Below are 20,004 nucleotides of genomic sequence, written 5' to 3'. Positions count from 1 at the left end.
TCACCCAAGTTGACTTGGCAAGCGGGAATTAATATATAGCTGCACATATATCCACCCCTTCAATTTCCATATCCATTTCCCCAGTCTATACATATTCCACAGGGAAACTGCACTGTAAGAAGCCTTGAAGCTCCGAGAACTCTCCCTCTCCTATATATAAGACACCCTCAAGCTCCAATATATATTAATAATCTTTATATATATACATATACATATATATATATATATATATATATATATATATATATGTAGATATAATATATCACGATGTTGCAGCAGTACAACCACCAGCCACTGATGAAGATGGAGATCGCTGTGCTATCAGCCCAAGGCCTCAAAACCACATCGCCCTTTCTCTTCTCCAAAATCAGACCCTTCATCACCCTCACCACTCTCCCACGCACTATTGCTCCTCCATGCACACCCAAAACCAACGGTGATCACACCTTCCACGCGTACAAAACAAGGGTGGATGATCAAGGAGGCGTCAACCCTACATGGGGTGACAAATTTCATGTCCCTATTGATACAACTTTCTTCAACAACAGGTATTCTTGCATACATCTCCAGCTCTTCACCAAGAGGCTCATAATGGGCCGCGCTCAGCTGGGCTGGTGCCAAATCCCCGCCCACGATATTGGGTTCCCGCTGGCCGGTTCAGCTCGGTTCTTGAGTTACCGGCTACGGGCTAGAGACGGCTCCAGAACTAATGGAATTGTGAACCTTTCTGTGAAGTTGGAGAATTTACGTCCGGTCACCGATCACCGGCCTTTAAACTCAACGACTGCACCGGCTTTTGATATGTGTGGCACGGTCATTGGTACGCCGGTGACAACCCTACTGCCACCGGTGGGTGAGTGCTCTGTTAGTTGTCAAGGGCGGAGAGGTCAGATGGGTTTTGGTTGTAAAGAGGCAGATGACTGGGACCATGTGTGATTGAGTTGAGGAGGCAATGAAAAGATTTGGGGACCTTAGACAAATTTCATGTCTTTACTTTGGTGGCGTTTATTTGCAGATTAGGTTCTTTAGGAATGTAACTTTCATGTCTATTAACCGAGGAAGAGAATAAGATCTCATTATTCCTTTGCTTGGAAACGATGTAAAAATGGGATAAAGATTTGAACTTGGATTATGAGCTAGTTGATAGAAAATATTTTTCTTTTCATATGATTTGTATATGGCTTACTATAGTTAAAGAAATGCATTCCTATTTTAGCAAGTGTAAATTTATTTTTGTATAAATTTAGTATTACTCGAAATGAATTCTGAAAAATTAAAAGGTGCGCCCTATAAAAGTTTTGAAGTTATAATTTTGTTATAAGAGCTCCATATAAAACTTCTATTTGAACTCGTATATTTAGTTCAGAGAAAAGATCTTTTTTTTGTGCTAGTGTATAACTCTAAACATGTTACACTACATTGAGATTCTAAACGTAATAAAGAATTTTGTTTTCGAGAAACAAATATGTTGTCTTTTTCTTGGTTGAGAATTTAGGGGTGCACATCAAATGCCCAATGTTGTGAAAAGATAGATACTTGAATCACATATCGACGAGTGAGGAGAACTTTCTTGTGGTTTCCTTTCTAATAAGTTGTATTCTTTCAGACGTTAGAAAAACAAAAGCCACCGTCTATTGTCTAGTATTTCCAAAAGTAAAGAGTAAAAGCTCATGAAATCCAATCAAGTAACGTTCACTACGTTGGCAATTCATCTTTCCACATTGGATAAGCGTAATGCCGACCTCATAGATTAAGGTAGCAACGGTTCTTCAACTTTAATCTAATTAGAATAATAATTCTTAACTAAAAATTATGACTAATGGTCATTTAACTCTTCAAAACGTTCAGCTATAATCATTTTTGTTAATTCCGTTAAAATTTCCGTCAAAACGAGTGGTGTTGGAAGAATTATTGCTATAATTGGATTAAATTTTGAGGGATCATTGCTCTAATTGAATTAAAATTGAGGAACTATTTCTCCAATTGAATTAAAATTGATGAACTATTTCTACAATTTTTTTTCATGTTGTTTTTCATATATTACCCCTTGATTCTACCTTATGTATATGGCACGTGATTCGTTTTGATGAAAGTTTTAATGAAATTAATAAGAAAAATCATAACTACACGTTTTAATTAATTAAAATATCAATAATCATAAATTTTTAATTAAAAGACCATTATAAAATTAAGGAACTTTTACTTCAATTTTAAAAGTAGTGTAAAGGCTCATGAAATCCAACTAACTTTCGGTGCGTTGGCAAATCATCTTTACACATTGGATAAGTGTAGATACTTGCCGACTTCAGAGATTAGTGGATCCCACACGTTACTTTATTGCAATCTTCAAGTGCCATCATTTTTTTTTGGGTCAAACAATTAATTTCAATTAATTTAATAAATTTATTGTTAGATTAAAAAATAGACGAAATTCCAACTCACATTATAATATAAAAACAATATTTTTCTCGATTATTGTGATAAAGGGATATTTGCAACCCCATTATTTTGTTTAGTTGATTTGATTGTGATGGGCCATCTAACTGCCAACTATAATCGATAGGGATCCTTGTCTGTCATTCTACTTTCATACTTTTTTTATTATTTTTTGTTTTGTGTGATTACGATTAAACAACGTCAACATTTTATATTTCTATTACTTTATATTTTATTATTTTTATAAAAAAATTAAAATTAAATATTAACGTGACTTAACCGTGATCACATAAATAAGAAAAAATAGAAAGAATATGGAAATGGAAGGACGGTCAATTCATCTCCCCCCATATGAGCAAGGAACAAAATGCCGATAATATCGCCGATATTATCGGTTTTTCACGATACCGATATTTTAATAGGTATTCAACGGATTTTCGTCAAAATATCGTGATATTATCGATAATATCGCGATATTTCCGAAACTATCGCGACATTTTGAAACTGTGCTACTTAGAGAAGAGGACCCTAGACTCCGATCTAGGTATCAAAATGAAATAGAAGACGATATGAATGCTTTTATATATTCCGTTTGCTGTGAAACGGTCGGAGGTGTTAGGAAAGTTCGTCGACACCCATGGTCTCGTCAGAGATGGGTGTGCCTATTCTCGAGCCGATTTCGTCCCAAAACCTTGGAAAAACACGAGATAGAACTTAAAATCCACATCTAAGCTTCAATCTAGAACAGAAAGAGGTAAACCCGAAGCATACCTAACCGGACAAATTCAAGAAACTCGCCGGAGGGTTTCTACGTTCGCCGAGTTGCAGAGATGAGAAGGAGAGGGAGAAAGGCGAGGTTAGATGTCAGTTAAAAGATTTATGGAGACCATTTTCATATTTAGAGAGAGGTGGGCACTATATTGATGTCATGCTGTTATGGAGCATTGGCTCTGGTTCTCTCTTGCAGAGCATGGAGGAAGAAGAGAGATGGATGAGTGAAATGAAGAGTCTTTTGTCTGTTCTAGAGAAATGCAAGGGCTCTCGAATTTCTATACTGCATTCAGAAATGAGAGAGATATCTGATCTTTCATTTGGAATCCTAAGGAACAAATGCATGGATGCGCGACATGTGTTCTAAGCTGACATTTTTCTATGGGTGTTTCGAAATAATTATTTATTTTGACATAAAGTGAGAGAGCTTTGTCAGAAAATACTAACAGAGAGCTGTTGACTCCAGCACAAGGGAAAAAAAAGAGTTGGTGGCTCTTGGCTCAAGGAGATGTGCAGACAAGGAACAAGGAACAAGGAATCCAGTCTTCAATATAAATTTTAAATAAAACCCCCACAATCATATAATTTTTAAATAAAAAAAATAAAGGGTAATAAGTCAATCATCTTACCATGCAATGTATAAAGTATAAAATATTATACTAATTTATTATATATAAATGATTATGGTGTGTTTAAACTTCTTTCATTAATTACTACATATTTTCTACACTCACAATGTTTGTCAGCTCGCTGTATAATCAACTTAAATCAGTTAAATCCATCATGCAATGCATTTCCTTCCAATTTTTTGTGATAAACTAATAGATAATTGACTAAATAAACATCCTACAAAGTTTCAATAAAAATTTCCAAGTTTTTCTTACAATTTCCGTGGTTTCCATATTATTTTTATCGATATCGATAATATTCCGATATTTCCATCGATATTTCCGTGTTTTTGGACTACTGATATTTCCGATATCATCGATATTTTATACCTTGCATATGAGGCCATATTTGTACTTGCGATATCAACGTTGGATCAGGATCCTCTCCTGAGCCAATGGAGATGATTCTCCTGACCAGGTCCATCGGGCCGTTCAATTTTTATCCAACGGCTACAAACATGAAGCTTCTCTAAAAATCATAATAATTATAACCGTTGGATAAAAAATGAACGGCCCGATGGGCCTTATCAGGAGTATCCTCCCCATCTACTCAGGAGAGGATCCTGATCCATCAAAGTTAGCGGCGGGTCTGTATTTGTTAATTATGAGTGCTAATTTTAAAAAGCATATTAAAAAGTGTGATTGTTATCAAATCATGTGGAAAATGGAACACACCAGACACCAGTTGGTGCAAAACAGATGGTGCTGAGTCATTTGGCAGATCCAATTATTGTTCTAAAATCACGTGAGCGGTCCCGTTTTGGGGACGGAATGAAATTGAACTTTAGAGATATAGTTGAACTGGTATGAATGGATTTACATAACTAGGTTACATAACCCCTCATATTTTTTCTTATTTTGAATTTATAGCCAATTTAATCTGTGTTACAATTTTTCTTACTAAACATTGACTAGGTTACAAGTTTAATTTAATTAAAAATAAACCGATCTTATCCCACCCACCAAACATGACCTAAGTGGTTGTATAAATACATGATAGCCAAAACAACATAAACATCTTATGTTAACAATTTATCAAGAGAATATTTTCCTTTGATAGTGATACGAATTTAGTTAAAACGAGGTTTTAGGAACGTATTGTACTTGCGTAAACGATTGACAATTGTTTGTTGACACAACTTCTTTAAGGCATTATTAGTCACTGCATACTCAAATTTAGGTTTTTTAAATAAAAGTGACATTCATACACTCATTTTCTCCTCTTGCACAATCATGTGAAAATTATATGAACTAATTAATCTAACATCAGACAATTTTGGTACTTTTATTGTTTTATTTTTTTTTGTTATAGATCCTTGTTTGTAGCTACTTACTTAGTACTACAGTCCAATGGTAATCTTCTTCATCTGTAAGTGAGAAGTCTTAGGTTTAATTATCGTCAAAGGCGAATTTGAACCACATTATTGCTAGTCTGTGAGATTTAGCCTACTCCCTCACCCCCTTAGTTTAGATAACATCATTTATTCAAAAACAAAAAAAAAAACAAAAACAAAAAGGAAGTTACTTGTGTGCAAGAATGTCTTAACGCACAAATATGTATCACATTAGAGGTGGTAGTTTGCTAATAATGCTGTACGGATACAAGAAATTGGCTGACTACCCTCAAATTTCAGTGCCTCATTCTTCTGCGTAATGGAAGAGCCTACACTGTGCCCTCCTCTGCGGATCTAAATTAGAACAACGGCGGCCTTACCGGACATTCTCTTGTTGTGCACTACAATGCTAAGTTTCTGATTTCAGATTTTGCTTCTCGAAGTTTCTTCTACCACGCTATGCTCCCGATTTCAGATGTTGCTTGCTTCTTGAAGTTTCTTCTTACCACGCTACGTTCCTGATTTCGGATGTTGCTTCTTGAAGTTTCTTCTTAAACGATTTAAAACTAGGTGGGCTGTTGGTATTCCAACGAAATGATGTGCTTCGCTTTGTAAGATCGGATCTGAAAGGTGATCCTGCAGTTTGATCCGTTGATGGAGTGTCTTCGTACTCTGCAAACAAAAGGCAAAAGCTCAAATTAAACGATGATTAGAGAAGAATTTCGGTTGTAGAGCAGTAGGTAGACCAGAGAAGACGGTAAACAGAATAGCTTAAAGTAAAAATTCCAAATACAAATTCAGGAGAATAGTTCCAGGCCCTGTTTCCGCTACGATTTTTCTGCTATCTGTGATTCTGAAGATAAAATAGTTTGATTTACATTCCTGAACCAGTTTCTTTTCAAAGAAAAGAAAATATTCGTCAAACAGTTGTGTCAAATGAATTGATCTTTTTCAATTCATTCAATCTGACAGCCGAAAATTAAGAGGGGTGTGTGTGAAGTAAAAATGGGCGTGTGGATAGCACTATCCTTCTTATTTTGGCTAAAATCCACTTTCTCATTAGCATACAAATCATTATGTATTATAACTCTAATAATTCAAGAATGATATTTCATGCAATTAAACCGTCATCCACTTGTTCCAACATAATTCCTTTCTTATTTTGGCCAAATCCCACTTTGTTGTGAGCATGCGGATCATTATATATAACCCAAAGCAATTCAAAATGGTATTTCATGCAATCAAACCGGCAGAGAGGGAAAAAAATCACCTGATGACATGGGGAATTGATATTGCCTTTTCAAGAATTTGGAGGCTTCTCTATCTTTCTTGTGGCACAAAACCCGTACCAAAGTGTGTGCGTTATGTAAACGCATATGACTCTGATCATGTGAATCTAAGCCTGATGATATTTGTTCACTTGCAGCCATCAGCATTTGGATAATCGTTTCGGTCTACAGAAACAGAGGTTGTGTCACGCTACCAGTTTCAGTCATTCACTTGAGAGGGTATACAATTCTTATTACAATAGACCAAACCTGAAAAGAATACAAGTTCAGTATCTGCTCAGCCAATTTTGCTTCCTGCTCCACTAGTGATCGAGGAAGGCCTTCTCCATCAGCTACGAAAAATTCCTAGGAAGTTTAGCAGCACAACTCCATTAGAAAGCCAAATATGTTTATATATGATTATATGTTGACAATATGTAATGAATATGTGGGTAAGATGTGTGACATAGACAGGAGGAATTTCCAGCGTTCTGAAGATCATTCTTCTAGTTCGTTGAGTTTGAAATATTAGCGGCAACCCATACCTTTAGTGTGGTCAGGTCATCCTCCATCAGTGCAATATCTGAATCACTAAATGCACGAGAAGGCCCTCCATCGAGCAGCACCCATGCAAAGCCTTCCTAAACCACATATGATGCAAGATTAAAACCACCAGAAACGGGGCCACAAATGATTAGTTTAACGAGATATACCAGTGATGCCCGACAAATGCTTGAAACCACAGCATCTCGAAGAGAGTCATCAATAAACCCACACACATGGCCAAGGACCTACAACAATGCCTCTAAGATGAAGAAAATGCACTTGATAATATTTCATAGAAAGCATATCCACAAACGCCAACAACTCAAAGTAATAGGCATGTGAGTCTGCAGAGAGAGAGAGAGAGAGAGAGAGAGAGAGAGAGAGAGAGAGAGAGAGAGAGATTAATTCTTACAGCATCAATATGTGAAAGAACACCATCCAAACGAGCACCTTCAACATTACCACAGTACAAACCAAAAAGGAATGCATGTCTGAGATCCCAGAACACGATTCTTGCACCTAGAAAAATGAATTTAATAAACAAGATTAAGCCTAGTTGTCTTCAATCATTTTTCACATCGACACGGTTAAAAGTCATTTTGATTTATTTCCGTGGCGAAAAAATAAGTAGGTCCCTTAATTGCACCAAGCTTAGTTGTCTTCGATGTAAACAAATTAAAGGATACATAATAAAAAATAATTATATATTATATAATATCATTAACAATAATACAGAATGAAAAGCAACAGCAGATTGGGCTAACAGGTTTTATTAAGACAACCTGTATGGCTGTATCACCCCATAATGTGTGGAACTTAATATTTGCAGATGCTATTCAAATATTAAGTGTAGCTATGAATGAAAGCCTATTGCCAGATGTGAATAGGACAGCCACCGTAATTGATAATGCCATCACAAACTTCAAAGTAATCAGATAATCATCCGTATTAAGTAAAACCAGCCTGTAGATAAAGCTTCATGGTAAAGTTTCACAAATCCACAGTAGAAAAACAGTTACAAAGAAGGATAGTGACTTTAAAAGTATGCAGACAAATATCATTGTTAAAAATGATACTGCATGGATGAACTAAAACAAAAAAGTTAGCTATCTTTTATTAGCATTTTCACGGAGTTGATGAAAAAGCTAATTCACAGAAAGGCATTGTGGATGCAAAATAATATTACGCACCAGTAAAGTCACAAAGTTTGCTGATAGCATTTGCTGCAGTGTCCCTGATAATTTCAAAGGTGTTGACAAAGAGCTCATCGACTTGTTCATTAGATGTTGTTCTTGAAGAATGTTCCTTGTCTGATCAAATAAAAATGATCATAACAATAGTAAGTACGTCATCTGTAATGCAAAAACAAATAACGGAACTGAACAGGTTGAGCAACTGTCAAGGATATCTTCAGATAAAAACCACCCTCTTTAGCTTCTCTAGTTTTTTTACTCATGTGAAAACTTTACAGTTTATACCTAGCACAAAGCCTACGACTTATCTGATTATAGATTAAAGAGACATCATTGAGTACCAATATACCACAGTACAGTAGTAACTTACCCCATTTTTTATGAACAGGTTGTCTAACAAGTGCCCAAGATTTTCTGATGCCATCTTCTAGTATATCTATTTGTTTCTGTATATACTGCAGAAACAAACACAAACCATTGTTTAAATAATTAATAAAAGTAACATCAAAGTGGAGGTTCTATAATCACAATTGAGGATACGAAGTTACAAATGATCCTGCTAAAGAATAAAGATCTTGACTACAATAAATATCTCACAGGTATTTTAAGTTAATTTTCATGAATATGGTTTACGGTACATTAGTTCTCCTCTACATCCATGTCATATAATTAGTAGTTATACCCCAACATCTGTGCTCTCAAAATTAGGGTCGGTGACAACACCTTCAAGCTTCATCATTCCTATATATTCCTATTCTTTCACTCTTATGGACTTCAGTTTAATAAAACAACAATAGGGTTCTAATATGGCTTATATACTATGATGGAGCATTCATCCTTTAAATTCACAAATTACCACACAATGTAAACACATTAATCCCCATTAGTATCTTCTATTTATTTTTGAATGGGTCTTGCATTCTTATTACCAAGCACTACTAAAATTGGGCTTATAAGCTCAAATATCCCAAGTGTCTTATGTAAAGTTCAAAAGCACTTTCATTTGTACTACATCAACTGGAATTATCTTTTTTTGGCCATAAATTTCATGAAAGTACTTTTGATCCCATCCTTTCTCTAGCTACTGAAATCTTTATTATTTTGATACGAATGAGGAAATAATTACATGGTCCATCACGAAAATTACAACCATCAGAGAAAAGGATAAATTAGCTAGCGTCAGAGAAAATAATTTAACCATTCCAGCAAAAATCACTTTGAAAAAATGCGAAAAAAGAATGGGTGTACAAAAAATATATTCACTCACTTTTAAAGTGTTCAGTCTGATACAGAGTCTGGGTATCGTCAAACTATTCAACTTGTTGTACACATTGTCATCCAGAGGCATACACTCAAGCAACTTTTTCTTCATTACTGGAATCGTCGTCTCCTTGTAACGAGTCAATGGAGGAGCTGATGGATATAAATGATTCTTCTCAACTGCACAGGAGCCATTATGAATGTTTATACCAGAAACTAGATCTCCTTGTGATAAATTACAGTAATATTTGGAATATCATCAGAAAATATATAGAGGCTTTTCTGTAATAGCCAGTAAATCCCAAGAAAGTCAGCTAGCAAGTCTTTCCTATTTCCATTTCTAGATTAAGCAAAGGAATAAATATTAGTAAAAAAAGCCTCATTATTTCATCCATCCCACCCACACAAAAATAATAATTCTCAACATATAACTGTTTACCACCAAATCACAACAAAACAAAACTTCTGGTGAGTGTCTTTCATTTTTCTTGATCAGGCAAAAGTATCGTCTGACAGTTATTGCACAAACTGCGTCCTTCTGCAAAATCTTTCCTTTTTTCCTTTCTGATAAGTCACGTCCTCAAACTTGATAGATCATTCAGAAATTTTGTTAAGGAATTTTTCTAGTATCCTCATTATACTTTAAATGTATTAGTCAACAGCAATGTTTTAAAAAACTCGCCTCGAGGCGCGCCTAGGGCGCCCTTGAGGCTGGGTGTCATGGCTAACGCCTCAGTGAGTTTTTTTTTTTTTTTTTTTTTCTTTACTCCCAAACCCAAATTTTGGGTAGGATTTTAACTGCCTCATACCTCTTCCTTGCACTTTTGTCTCTATGCCTTTTTTCTGATTTTTATTTTTAATATAATGGATGTGTGTGTTGTTTGCATGCATTGTTATATGTGTGCTCATTGTGCTTTTCATCCTCTATTTTATGCATATATAATATAATATATGTATATATATGTGTGTATATATATATACTTATAATATGTGTGTGCTCAGGGTGATTATGGATTAATAATCTTCTTATTTTTAATATAATATATGTGTACGCTCAGTCTATATATTAAAAAATTTAGGTCCCGTGAGGCTTCGCCTCACGCCTAGGCTGGGCTTCCCCTCGGACGCCTCGCCCACGCCTCACGCTTTTAATACACTGGTCAACAGTGAGATAATATTACGTTATTAACCATCAAGATCATTTTCTAGTAGCAAGAATCATCCATGCCTTCACACATTGGCCCAACCTCAAAAGAAAATAAGTTAAAACCACCGAAATCAAATTCCACTTTGAAGTCATGCTAAAATTGATTATAAGCTATCACGATCATTATCTCAAGTATGGTAATACGTTCAATACCTAGCTTGTCAAGCAATTTCACCAAATAGTTATCCAGGGTGTGGAAGACAACAGATAACAGAGCTTGCAAATGCGTGATGTCCATAGGGAGATTAAAACCAAAAAATTGATCCACACTCTGCAAGTTGGAAAAAAAAAAAAGCAATGAAATGGCATAAATACCAAAGCTGATTGGACATATTTTTAAAGAAATAATGAGAACAGTTATATGGAGTAATCCTCAAAATCAATTAAAAACAATTAATACTGAGAGTTAATTTTTTCTTATTAAGTAAATTACAATTAAATTCATTTCTTATAAGAGGAAAATATAATAATCATTGGGCACTTAAGAGAAGATTTCTAAGTGAAAGGAGAAAAGGTACAGAGAAATGCAAAGAGCTCAATTCATATCTCTTGACGGTTCAGTGAATCTCTATCAGAAATATCATGGAAACATGGCAAACAGTTGGGGAAGAAAAAGGAATTCTCAGTTCAATAAAGTGCAACAAACCCCGTTCTAGCTCTAATACATACCTCTTCTACAATTCTAAATACTTCAATTATTGATGCTGCCTGTCTTTGCTGAGTCGACAAAGGCTCCCACTCCTGCACATAACAAACATTCAAAAGATAATGTACTCATCATATAGAAGAGAAGACATTCTCTTCTTAAAGCATGTCCAAACTTGAAACTTGTCAAGTGGTTACCAATAGTTATGTAAAATACTCAACACATACATCAGAAATCAAACTTATCTAGGACTAAATAGAAGAAAAAGAATAAATACTATCCACGAATTCGAAACCAGTGCAACATTCATTCATTCTTGTGCCGGACACTGTTACATCTTGCTAACACCATAGGGATCAACCCAACTAATCCCTAAATCCCATCCATTTAGAACTATTGATGATACACCTCAAGAAGAACAGAACAGGCCCAAATTATGGAAAGTAAGAGGGGAAGACAGAGAAATTTAACAAATTGTTCCTTGTCCTCATCATATGCTCCCCTTCTCACATACACAAGTACACACGAATGCCAATGCTTCATTGTCTTATAGTTTGATCACCAACATTGCTAATCAAAAGTGGTACATTACCCAATGGTTGCCTAGTATCACACTATCAGTTTGTTTGATCAGCTGTTATGCGACAAGAAGATAAATAGATTTAACTTCTTATCAGTTTGTTTGATAAGCTAATAAGCTATTACGTTATCTTTCCCTGTTAATTTAGTGCATTTGTTTACCCAGGCAGGTGGGAGGGAAAATATTAAAGTGCACCATTCAAGTCTACATAGAGCCAACCTCAAGATCAAATGCGCGTCCAGTCCACTCCAAGATACGTTCATGTTGAGCAATCACCCAATCAAGAATGAGAGGTTTAGCAACTTCACCAATCTACCCAAAAACAAAAGCACAAACAGATTATTCTTTGACTTATCATCTAATTAAAGTTGAATTATCAATTACAACAAAGGATGAAAGCTGAAGAACACAAGAACATATTAGCGCTCTATAATGCATGTGTGGTGCAAATCTTTTCAAAACTGAAAGTGTCCAACAAGCACCAGACAAAATGCACAGCTTAAGTTAAATTGAATGCTATCAAGTTCCAGAAATCTCCAGAACAGAGTGACCATCTCCCCATGTAAGGCATTAACGGGGAGAAAAGATCTCAAATGTTTCCTAATCCACAGAACGGAATGATTATATTACAAGCAGTATAATCAAATGCAAGCAGAAAGAAACATAAACATATACAGAAGAATGCAGTAAACTGAAATAATTTTTTCATATAACATTTAGCATTGGCTGCGGTTGAAATTCAGAAACTAGGTTAATAGACCTAAGTGGCAACTTAGGCTAGTAGATTTGCTAATCCAAAATTCCAGATACATAACAGCATAATTACACACAAAAGTAAAAGAATTTCGGTAGAATTATTTACTTTTTCATTTTCCGGGTTGGTATATATGGATGAGATATAACAATAAAATATATAAACCATAAACTAACCGGATAATGGCGCAAATGTTTGCTATTTGCTCCATCAACAAGATTATATAGCTGAGTTAGGCCATGATCCAATAAATCAGCAGCTGGAAGAACTGCTTTAACATCTTCAGAGAGAGATGACACCCCATCAAGAAATGGTTTCTACACATCAACATAACGAATCAATCACAAGTTTCACAGCGTACCAGCTGCAAATAGATTGATAATTCATTTATTAAAAGGTGCAAAAACAAACCAGTCTTCCCCAAAAAATCTGGTGCAATAGCATAGCCACGATCGTCACAGATTTAGGACACCATTTACATATCTCCGGGTAGAAGACATTGAACTCTTTCTCAGATATCAACCTGAGTTCATTTGCAAGTACTTCCAAGGGATGCCTTTTTTCCACTTTGGATAAATGTTCTACGTTACTTGCTGCCTAACAATATAAACAGTTTGTCTTTTTTAACAGATAGAAATCTAAATTTTATACAAACTTAAAATCATAAGCATTTCGTACCCGCCTGTATGCTGCTTCAATGGACCTTTCCACATAAGATTCAAATATTTTAGCAGCGTCCTCATCTGGAATATTCAACCTGCTCAACTGCATATAAGAAAATTTTCATGAGATTATATATCCTTTCAATTACTCCCAACTCAAGTCCAACCGCCAAGCTTCTTTACCCCATAAATAAAAACATCAGACATATGGAGAAAACAACCCTACCTACTGCTTTGTGAAGTTAAATACTTAATCAAGCAACAATTGCAACCATATTAGACATATGGAAGTAGTATAATTCGTTTAAAACCACAAGTTCACATTCCTAGCTAGGAGTGCAGCAAGGCTAACCTTATTATCACCACCATCGCCAAAAGTATAAATGCCAACTACTGACAATAAGCTCATCACCCTCTTTATGTGATAAGGTTGCTGAAATAAAAATCTCATAATTAGAACATAACATTTGGAAATCCAAAAGTGTTGCAATATGTAAATTTTAATAAAACATTGAAGGACATAAAAGAAAATTGATACATGTAAACATTGGCTAACAAAGAATTTACAATGTTCAGACGACTGCCATTTCATTTCACATTTGAGTAACACTGATACAATGATTTAAATGGCATAAAAATAAAAAATAAAAAATAAAAAGAAAACACGGTGAAGGAAAAGAAGTAAAGATTGCAGGTACACAATGCTGCATTGAAATGTTTTCTCTTCATAAAACCAAAAACAAAATGGGACATGATATAACCTGACTAAAATGGAGATGATAGTCTTCCAGTTTGCTCTCACACCAGATGCTTATCGAGTAGAAGACAGCGTCAACCAAACTAAGTTTTATCTCGCTGTCATTGCACTGCCTAGAACATAGCAGGCTATTGCTATATAGCCTCAACTTCTTATCATCAACTTTAGCTGATATAAGTTTCAGCAACTCCACTGTTGCATATTCTAATAGCAAAGGCTCGCCTGTTTCAACAAACTTCAACACAGAAACTTGCCTCAGATAACTATTAGAGATGGTATTAAGCATTGAATGGCAAATGAAGGACAAAGGTACTGGTAACCAGAATACTGATGGTGCAAGATTCACTCAACCCACTACTCCAAAATTTTAATAAGTTTTTATTCCGTCGGAATTTAATATAGGCTGTTTAAACAGACTTTTGTTCACCCAGTGTGCTAATAATGCAATAAAAGTAACATCTTTCACAACAAAGCCCACACAAATTTAAAGAAGGAATAATGATTACTATCATTCAATCCAGATTGAAGAATGCATTTATAAAGTTGATTCGCGAAACATGCTACATAAATGTTAAATGTTAAAGATATCATGTTTACCTGTTGGAAAAGGACCCACCCATATATTGCATCATGGATTTTTTGAGTGAGGCCTAAAGTGGACCATGTCAATTTTAAAAGCATCAGGAACTCATCGGCTTCCTAATAGGATGAAAGCAGCAAATTTGAGCTTCACCAGAATTAAACTACAAGGACATAAAAAGAAATTGCTTAACTGAAATTAAGACAATGATATATCTACCGCTATTAGCTGGCCTTCATCAAGAGCATCAAACACACCAAGAAGTAGTTTCTCATAAAGTCTAATATTCAGGTGATACGCAGAAGTCCAATAATAGGTCTCACTTTCGATACCCAAGTGCCCTGGAAGAGATGAGAACTTCAAAGCCACCTGTTTGATAACTGATAGAACCTCAGCCCGTTCAGAAAGAGACATAAAGTCCCATTCCTGCAATATCGAGATAACAAATCAGAGCCATTATTGAATTGTTGGGACAACTAAGATAAACAAAATAAGCATCTCTCAATAAGTATTCAAAATTTCAGATTCACATTTCTATAATGTTGTAAACTCACGAGGACACACCTTTGCATTTTTGACCATAGCAAGAGCACTCATAATAGCTCGATTATCATGTGCTACAAGGTCAGCAGAAAAACAGAGAAGTTCTTCTAATATACTTGCCTACAAAATGAGTAGAAAATAAATACGTCAATTCAAAGCTTAAAATCCTTAATTACAACAAAAGCATGACGAGAACTACGTAGATATCTTGTCAATTATCAATTCCTCAACCTCTGGGTTAAACAATTAAACAGGCGAACAGATTTTGACACTGCCCATTGTACATTACCTAGAAGTTACAGAAAAAAATACTACAACTACTGCTAAGGTCACTACAGAAATGCCTTATATGTCAACCTTTCAAGTCAGGGCAACTCTAAAATTCTTCACCGGCAGACAACCTAAGGCCCAAACTGAGAACAGTCAAGATAAGGCAAGCATGTTTACACTAAGTTTGGTAATTAGTCTACCCTAAAACTACTGACAGGGCTATTGCTTGAGGTACTAAATTCATGCAATCACAAGCCAACCAGTATTACATTATCCAAAGACAGGTCGCTAAAAGCTTTACAAGTTTACAACATGTCTTTCAAAGTACATGGTTATATGAGTCTCACTCAAACTAATTCCTGGTCAATGAGTTTTTGCCTAACTACTACTACATGTGAAAGGTGTCTGATTAATATGACAATTTACCACGTTCACCTATTTGCTCTAGCCAGTTCTGAAGTTAAAAGGACTCAATTCTAAACTATTCAAAAGTTGACCATACCTGTCTATTCTTCCACTGCATATAAGACTTTTCATTTGGAAAATCAGACTTAAAAGTTCCATTTACAAGCCCCAACAAGATTTGAGGAACATCGATTTGTGCCCGCGTTCTCCCTGACGCTAACAGCATCAACTTTTGCCTAGTGCTTTCATCCATCGCTTCTGAAATCTACCAAAGAAGAAATAATTGCTTCTGAAATGAAATAGTCAAAGTATTTGAGCAAGAAAGGAAAACTGAGTGAAAAACAGAAATATCCTTCTCTTCAACACATTGGTGTTTGCAATCAGTAACAGGGGCATGTATGTCATTAAAAGCTATCTATTATGAAAGCTACAAACAGAAGTAAATATATATTTTCATAAGCTTTTTCTTTACCCCTTCTTCTTTCTAGAAGCTCTTTATTTAAGTGGTAGAGCTATGGAAGAATAACTTAAAATTACACTGGTATAAGCTAGACCTTTGTAATAACTTTCATTCTCTCTCACAGAAGTTGGAAAGTATTTCCGGAATATATCACCCAACTGTACAGTAAGACACACAGCATATATCTTTCCCAGCAGATGATTGTATAAATTCAAAGTACACTGTTTCGAATTCAAAGTCAGAGATAATTGACGATATCAGGTGATGCATATAGTTAAAAAAACATTATATAAATTTGTATTGATGAGTGCATTTGGTTATGAATGTGATATGTATAAATTTGAACAACTTTCCAGACATGGGAATCCTTAATATATGCAGAATATACATCAAACCGGAAATCTTTCTGCATCTTTCCATAAAGGACATAAAATTGCAGCTCCGAAGTGAATTTAATAAAGTTTACCTGCATTTGCACACGGATGGTGTGGATGAGCCGTAAATCTCTTTCAAGTGGTTGAGACTGCACAGTTGTTGTTTCCCTTCTACTCTTCAATCGTGACAGCAATTTTGAACTCCTTTGCTTCTTTCTATCCTCAACTGAACATATTACAATCCTGTCATGGAAAGGCAAGGAGTAAGACAACAAGAGAGCAATGGAGGGTAAAAGACTGATTCTACATCAAATCAATATCTCGAAATTACATAACTGCATGAAAGAAATATGGGTTTCATCACACACATAAACAGAGAGGGAGAAAATAGAGTTTACCCAGAAGTTGCCAAAGATGCTAACAATATTTCATAGGCTGACTCCCGCAAGTCATCATCCGACAATCCTTCAAAAATTCTGAAGCTACGTTACAGTTTTACTTAAAACTTAAAATGTCGAAGGAACTTCAGCATACATATACACATCTTAAACAAACAAAAAAACAAAATAAAAAGGCAAAATAAATCGTGGAGCGGATAACTTAATCACTAGAAAAGAAGAGACTGCCTATCATTTGAGGAACCTCTGATTTCATAACATTTTCTTCAGAAATGACCATATCAAATTGTAGGACACTAATTTATCATAAATACCATAGGCAAAGTAACCAATACCTGTGTTTAGACGAGGCAATCCCAGCGGTAGCACTTTAACCTCTTCAACATGCTTTGGAGGTGCACTTGGCATGGCTCTATATTTGAAACCATAGTCATCACCAGCCTTTTCAATGTCCTCAACACTCAAAGAATTCAGCTGTGCGGATGAACTTGATGCATTGTTAGCGGTCCGGTTCACATGTACAGGAGTAGGCACACGCCGAGGAGGTGATCCAGATGATTCTGGATCAGAAACTAGGAAAAAGGAATCCCCTAATTCGGATTGAATCTGCCCGAAAAATAAAAAAAGCAAATGATAATGAAAATTAATCCTAACAGAGTGTAATAAAATGTAAACTCATGTCCTCCAAAAAGTTTCTGGATCTGTTTAGGGCTGGTTTGGTATTGCTGTTCTTTGAAAAAAAGTTGTGAGAATAAGCGGCTGTGCTGTGAGAATAAGCTGCTGTGAAATAAATCAGCAGAGTGTTTGGTAAACTTTTTTGTAAAAGTGCTTTTGGAAAAAAAAAAGCAGTCTGATAGTGGGTCTTTTCATTAAAGGAGCACTGTAGCTCCGTGTGCTTTGAAAAAAAAGAAAACTAATGAAAATGACTTGAAAACTTTGAGTTTTAATGATAAGGACAAAATAAAGGGTAAAGTGAATAGTACTAGAGTTGACTTTTTAGTGTAAAAATGTGGTTTTTCGTTAAAGTAAACAGTATCAGGTGCTTTTCGTTAAAGTTCCCTTGAAAAAAAGCCAGTTTTCCAAAGCTGCAAATAGCAGCTTCAGCTTTTTCTTTTAATTTCAGCTTAGACCTAGTTTGGAAGTGAGGTGCTTAAAAAAAAAAAACATCCATGAAAAAAAGCTGTGAGGGTTTTAGGTGTTTGGTAAACTGAAAAAAAATGGCTTATTTTGGAAGCTGCTGTGAGAATAAGCTAAAATCAAAGAAAAAAGCTGAAGCTGCTATTTGCAGCTTTGGAAAACTGGCTTTTTTTCAAAGCACACGGAGCTACAGTGCTTCTTTAATGAAAAGACTCACTATTAGACTGCTTTTTTTTTCCAAAAGCACTTTTACAAAATAGTTTACCAAACTCTGCTGATTTATTTTACAGCCACTTATTCTCACAGCACAACCACTTATTCTCACAGCAGTTTTTTTTCAAAGCACAGCAATACCAAACCAGCCCTTATTCTCACATCAGCTTCCAAAATAAGCCATTTTTTTTCAGTTTACCAAAAACCTAAAACCCTCGTACCTTTTTTTTTCATAGGTGCTTTTAAGCACCTCACTCCCAAACCACCTCTTAATCTCTCTTAAATAGCTCTTAAATAGCTTATGTTGAAACATTTCTCGCTTTTCGCCCAGTTCTCGAACAAAAGCAAACCAACAACTAGAACCGAAACAAGAATCGCAATTTCGAAACTTAAAAACTTAAGAAGAGAAACATATTCAGTAGATAGTCAAGTTTTACCATTAGAGGGTAAGAAGATTCACGAAAGTACTTCTTGGTTGCTTCAGATATATCCACCACTCCACCTGTTTCCAAAACAGTTTTCAAAAACACAAAAAATGAGCTAAAATTAGACCAAAATTCAAGTATTATTATTCAGCTGCATTCGAAGCAAAAAGGTGAAGAAGCAAAAAAAAGAGACTTGCCAGATTTGACGCAGTCGAGGACATAATCGGCGCTGATAGTATCGAAATCGATGTGGGAGATGGAGGCGGCGGACGCGGGGGCGGAGTCTGACCCGGACGGCGTTCGGACCAGACCCGACGAAAAGAGGAATTCTAAGAGCTTGCGACGATCACGGCGATATCGCTGCAGCAAAGGTTGGTGGTGCTCCATCATCAGCAGCTAACTCCTACTTGACGGCAATTGGAGGAGGAGCGCGAAAACACTGCCCACAATGCGGCTGCTGTTTCATGCTTTCGGCAGATGCTTATTGCATTTGCTTATTTTTCGGGTTAAATTATACTTTTTGCCACTCGGTTTTGATTATTTCTAAGTTGACCCCTTATTCTGTTTTTTCTTTTACTTTTTCTCCGCAGTTCATTTGAATTTGAAATTGGAATTTTATTTAAAGATGCCAAAAGTTTCTTTAAATTTACCTTTTTGACGAGGGAGCGGATAGTTGAAGAATTTCCCTTTTTCTTTTCATCTAACCGTCCATGAAATTTGAATTCAAATATCTTTCGTTGCATGCATTGTAATATATTCTAGTAATATTACTCTTCACTTTTAAGTTAAAAGTTTTAAGTTCAATCCTCGCATGAATTGTTAGCACATTTTTGTGAGACTAAAAAGATAAAATTGACCTCACATATAGCTCCTCATGCTAACAATTAACGGAGAGTTTTAAATTAGCCTAATATATATGGCTCAGGTGCTAATAATTAACAGAAAGTTAGCATAATTTTCAATTTTTGACCAAAGAGTTAACAAAATTTTTAATTTTGAACCTAAGTCCTAACAACCTTAACCACATGGATTATCTTCCAACTATACTATCACCATGAGTAGTAATAATCCAATTAGGCCAAAGGACATTTTATTCGTTACTCACTAAAAAAAATAT

At 35.4% G+C, this 20,004-nt stretch overlaps 2 protein-coding genes and 1 long non-coding RNA gene across 6 annotated transcripts; 1 reads left to right on the top strand and 2 right to left on the bottom strand.

Moving 5' to 3' along the window:
* The first annotated feature begins 267 nt into the window (after positions 1–267).
* LOC139196842 (BON1-associated protein 2-like) lies at positions 268–936 on the top strand. Its single transcript, XM_070823186.1, has one exon. The coding sequence runs from the start codon at positions 268–270 to the stop codon at positions 934–936; it is 669 nt and encodes a 222-aa protein (XP_070679287.1).
* Positions 937–3,013: 2,077 nt separating this feature from the next.
* Positions 3,014–3,438, bottom strand: LOC139196683 (uncharacterized). Its single transcript, XR_011581780.1, has 2 exons — positions 3,208–3,438; positions 3,014–3,127 (listed from the first exon to the last, which is right to left on the bottom strand). It is a non-coding gene; the product is annotated as an uncharacterized lncRNA (long non-coding RNA).
* A 1,979-nt stretch (positions 3,439–5,417) lies between these two features.
* LOC103454569 (protein unc-13 homolog) lies at positions 5,418–19,480 on the bottom strand. Of its 4 annotated transcripts, XR_011581997.1 has the most exons (27): positions 19,085–19,480; positions 18,900–18,964; positions 17,448–17,718; positions 17,113–17,179; positions 16,807–16,957; positions 15,978–16,145; positions 15,227–15,325; positions 14,882–15,088; positions 14,680–14,781; positions 14,087–14,317; positions 13,678–13,758; positions 13,342–13,428; positions 13,075–13,260; positions 12,840–12,980; positions 12,129–12,221; positions 11,353–11,424; positions 10,837–10,954; positions 9,484–9,656; positions 8,587–8,671; positions 8,214–8,333; positions 7,436–7,542; positions 7,191–7,268; positions 7,023–7,118; positions 6,748–6,843; positions 6,480–6,663; positions 5,595–5,881; positions 5,418–5,563 (listed from the first exon to the last, which is right to left on the bottom strand). XR_011581997.1 is itself a non-coding variant. In XM_008394170.4 (26 exons), exons 1-26 carry the CDS (start codon positions 19,275–19,277, stop codon positions 5,712–5,714), a joined length of 3,441 nt encoding a protein of 1,146 aa, XP_008392392.3. In that variant the 5' UTR covers positions 19,278–19,480; the 3' UTR covers positions 5,418–5,711. The 4 variants fall into 4 exon arrangements, 2 of the variants coding, with proteins under 2 accessions (XP_008392392.3, XP_028954075.2); XR_003771152.2 differs by having other exon boundaries at positions 5,418–5,881; positions 7,023–7,114; XM_008394170.4 differs by having other exon boundaries at positions 5,418–5,881.
* Between the last annotated feature and the right edge of the window lie 524 nt (positions 19,481–20,004).

This window comes from Malus domestica, chromosome 06 (genome assembly GCF_042453785.1).
Source record: "Malus domestica chromosome 06, GDT2T_hap1".
NCBI lineage: Eukaryota > Viridiplantae > Streptophyta > Magnoliopsida > Rosales > Rosaceae > Malus > Malus domestica.
This window is presented reverse-complemented; position numbering and strand designations above follow the sequence as displayed.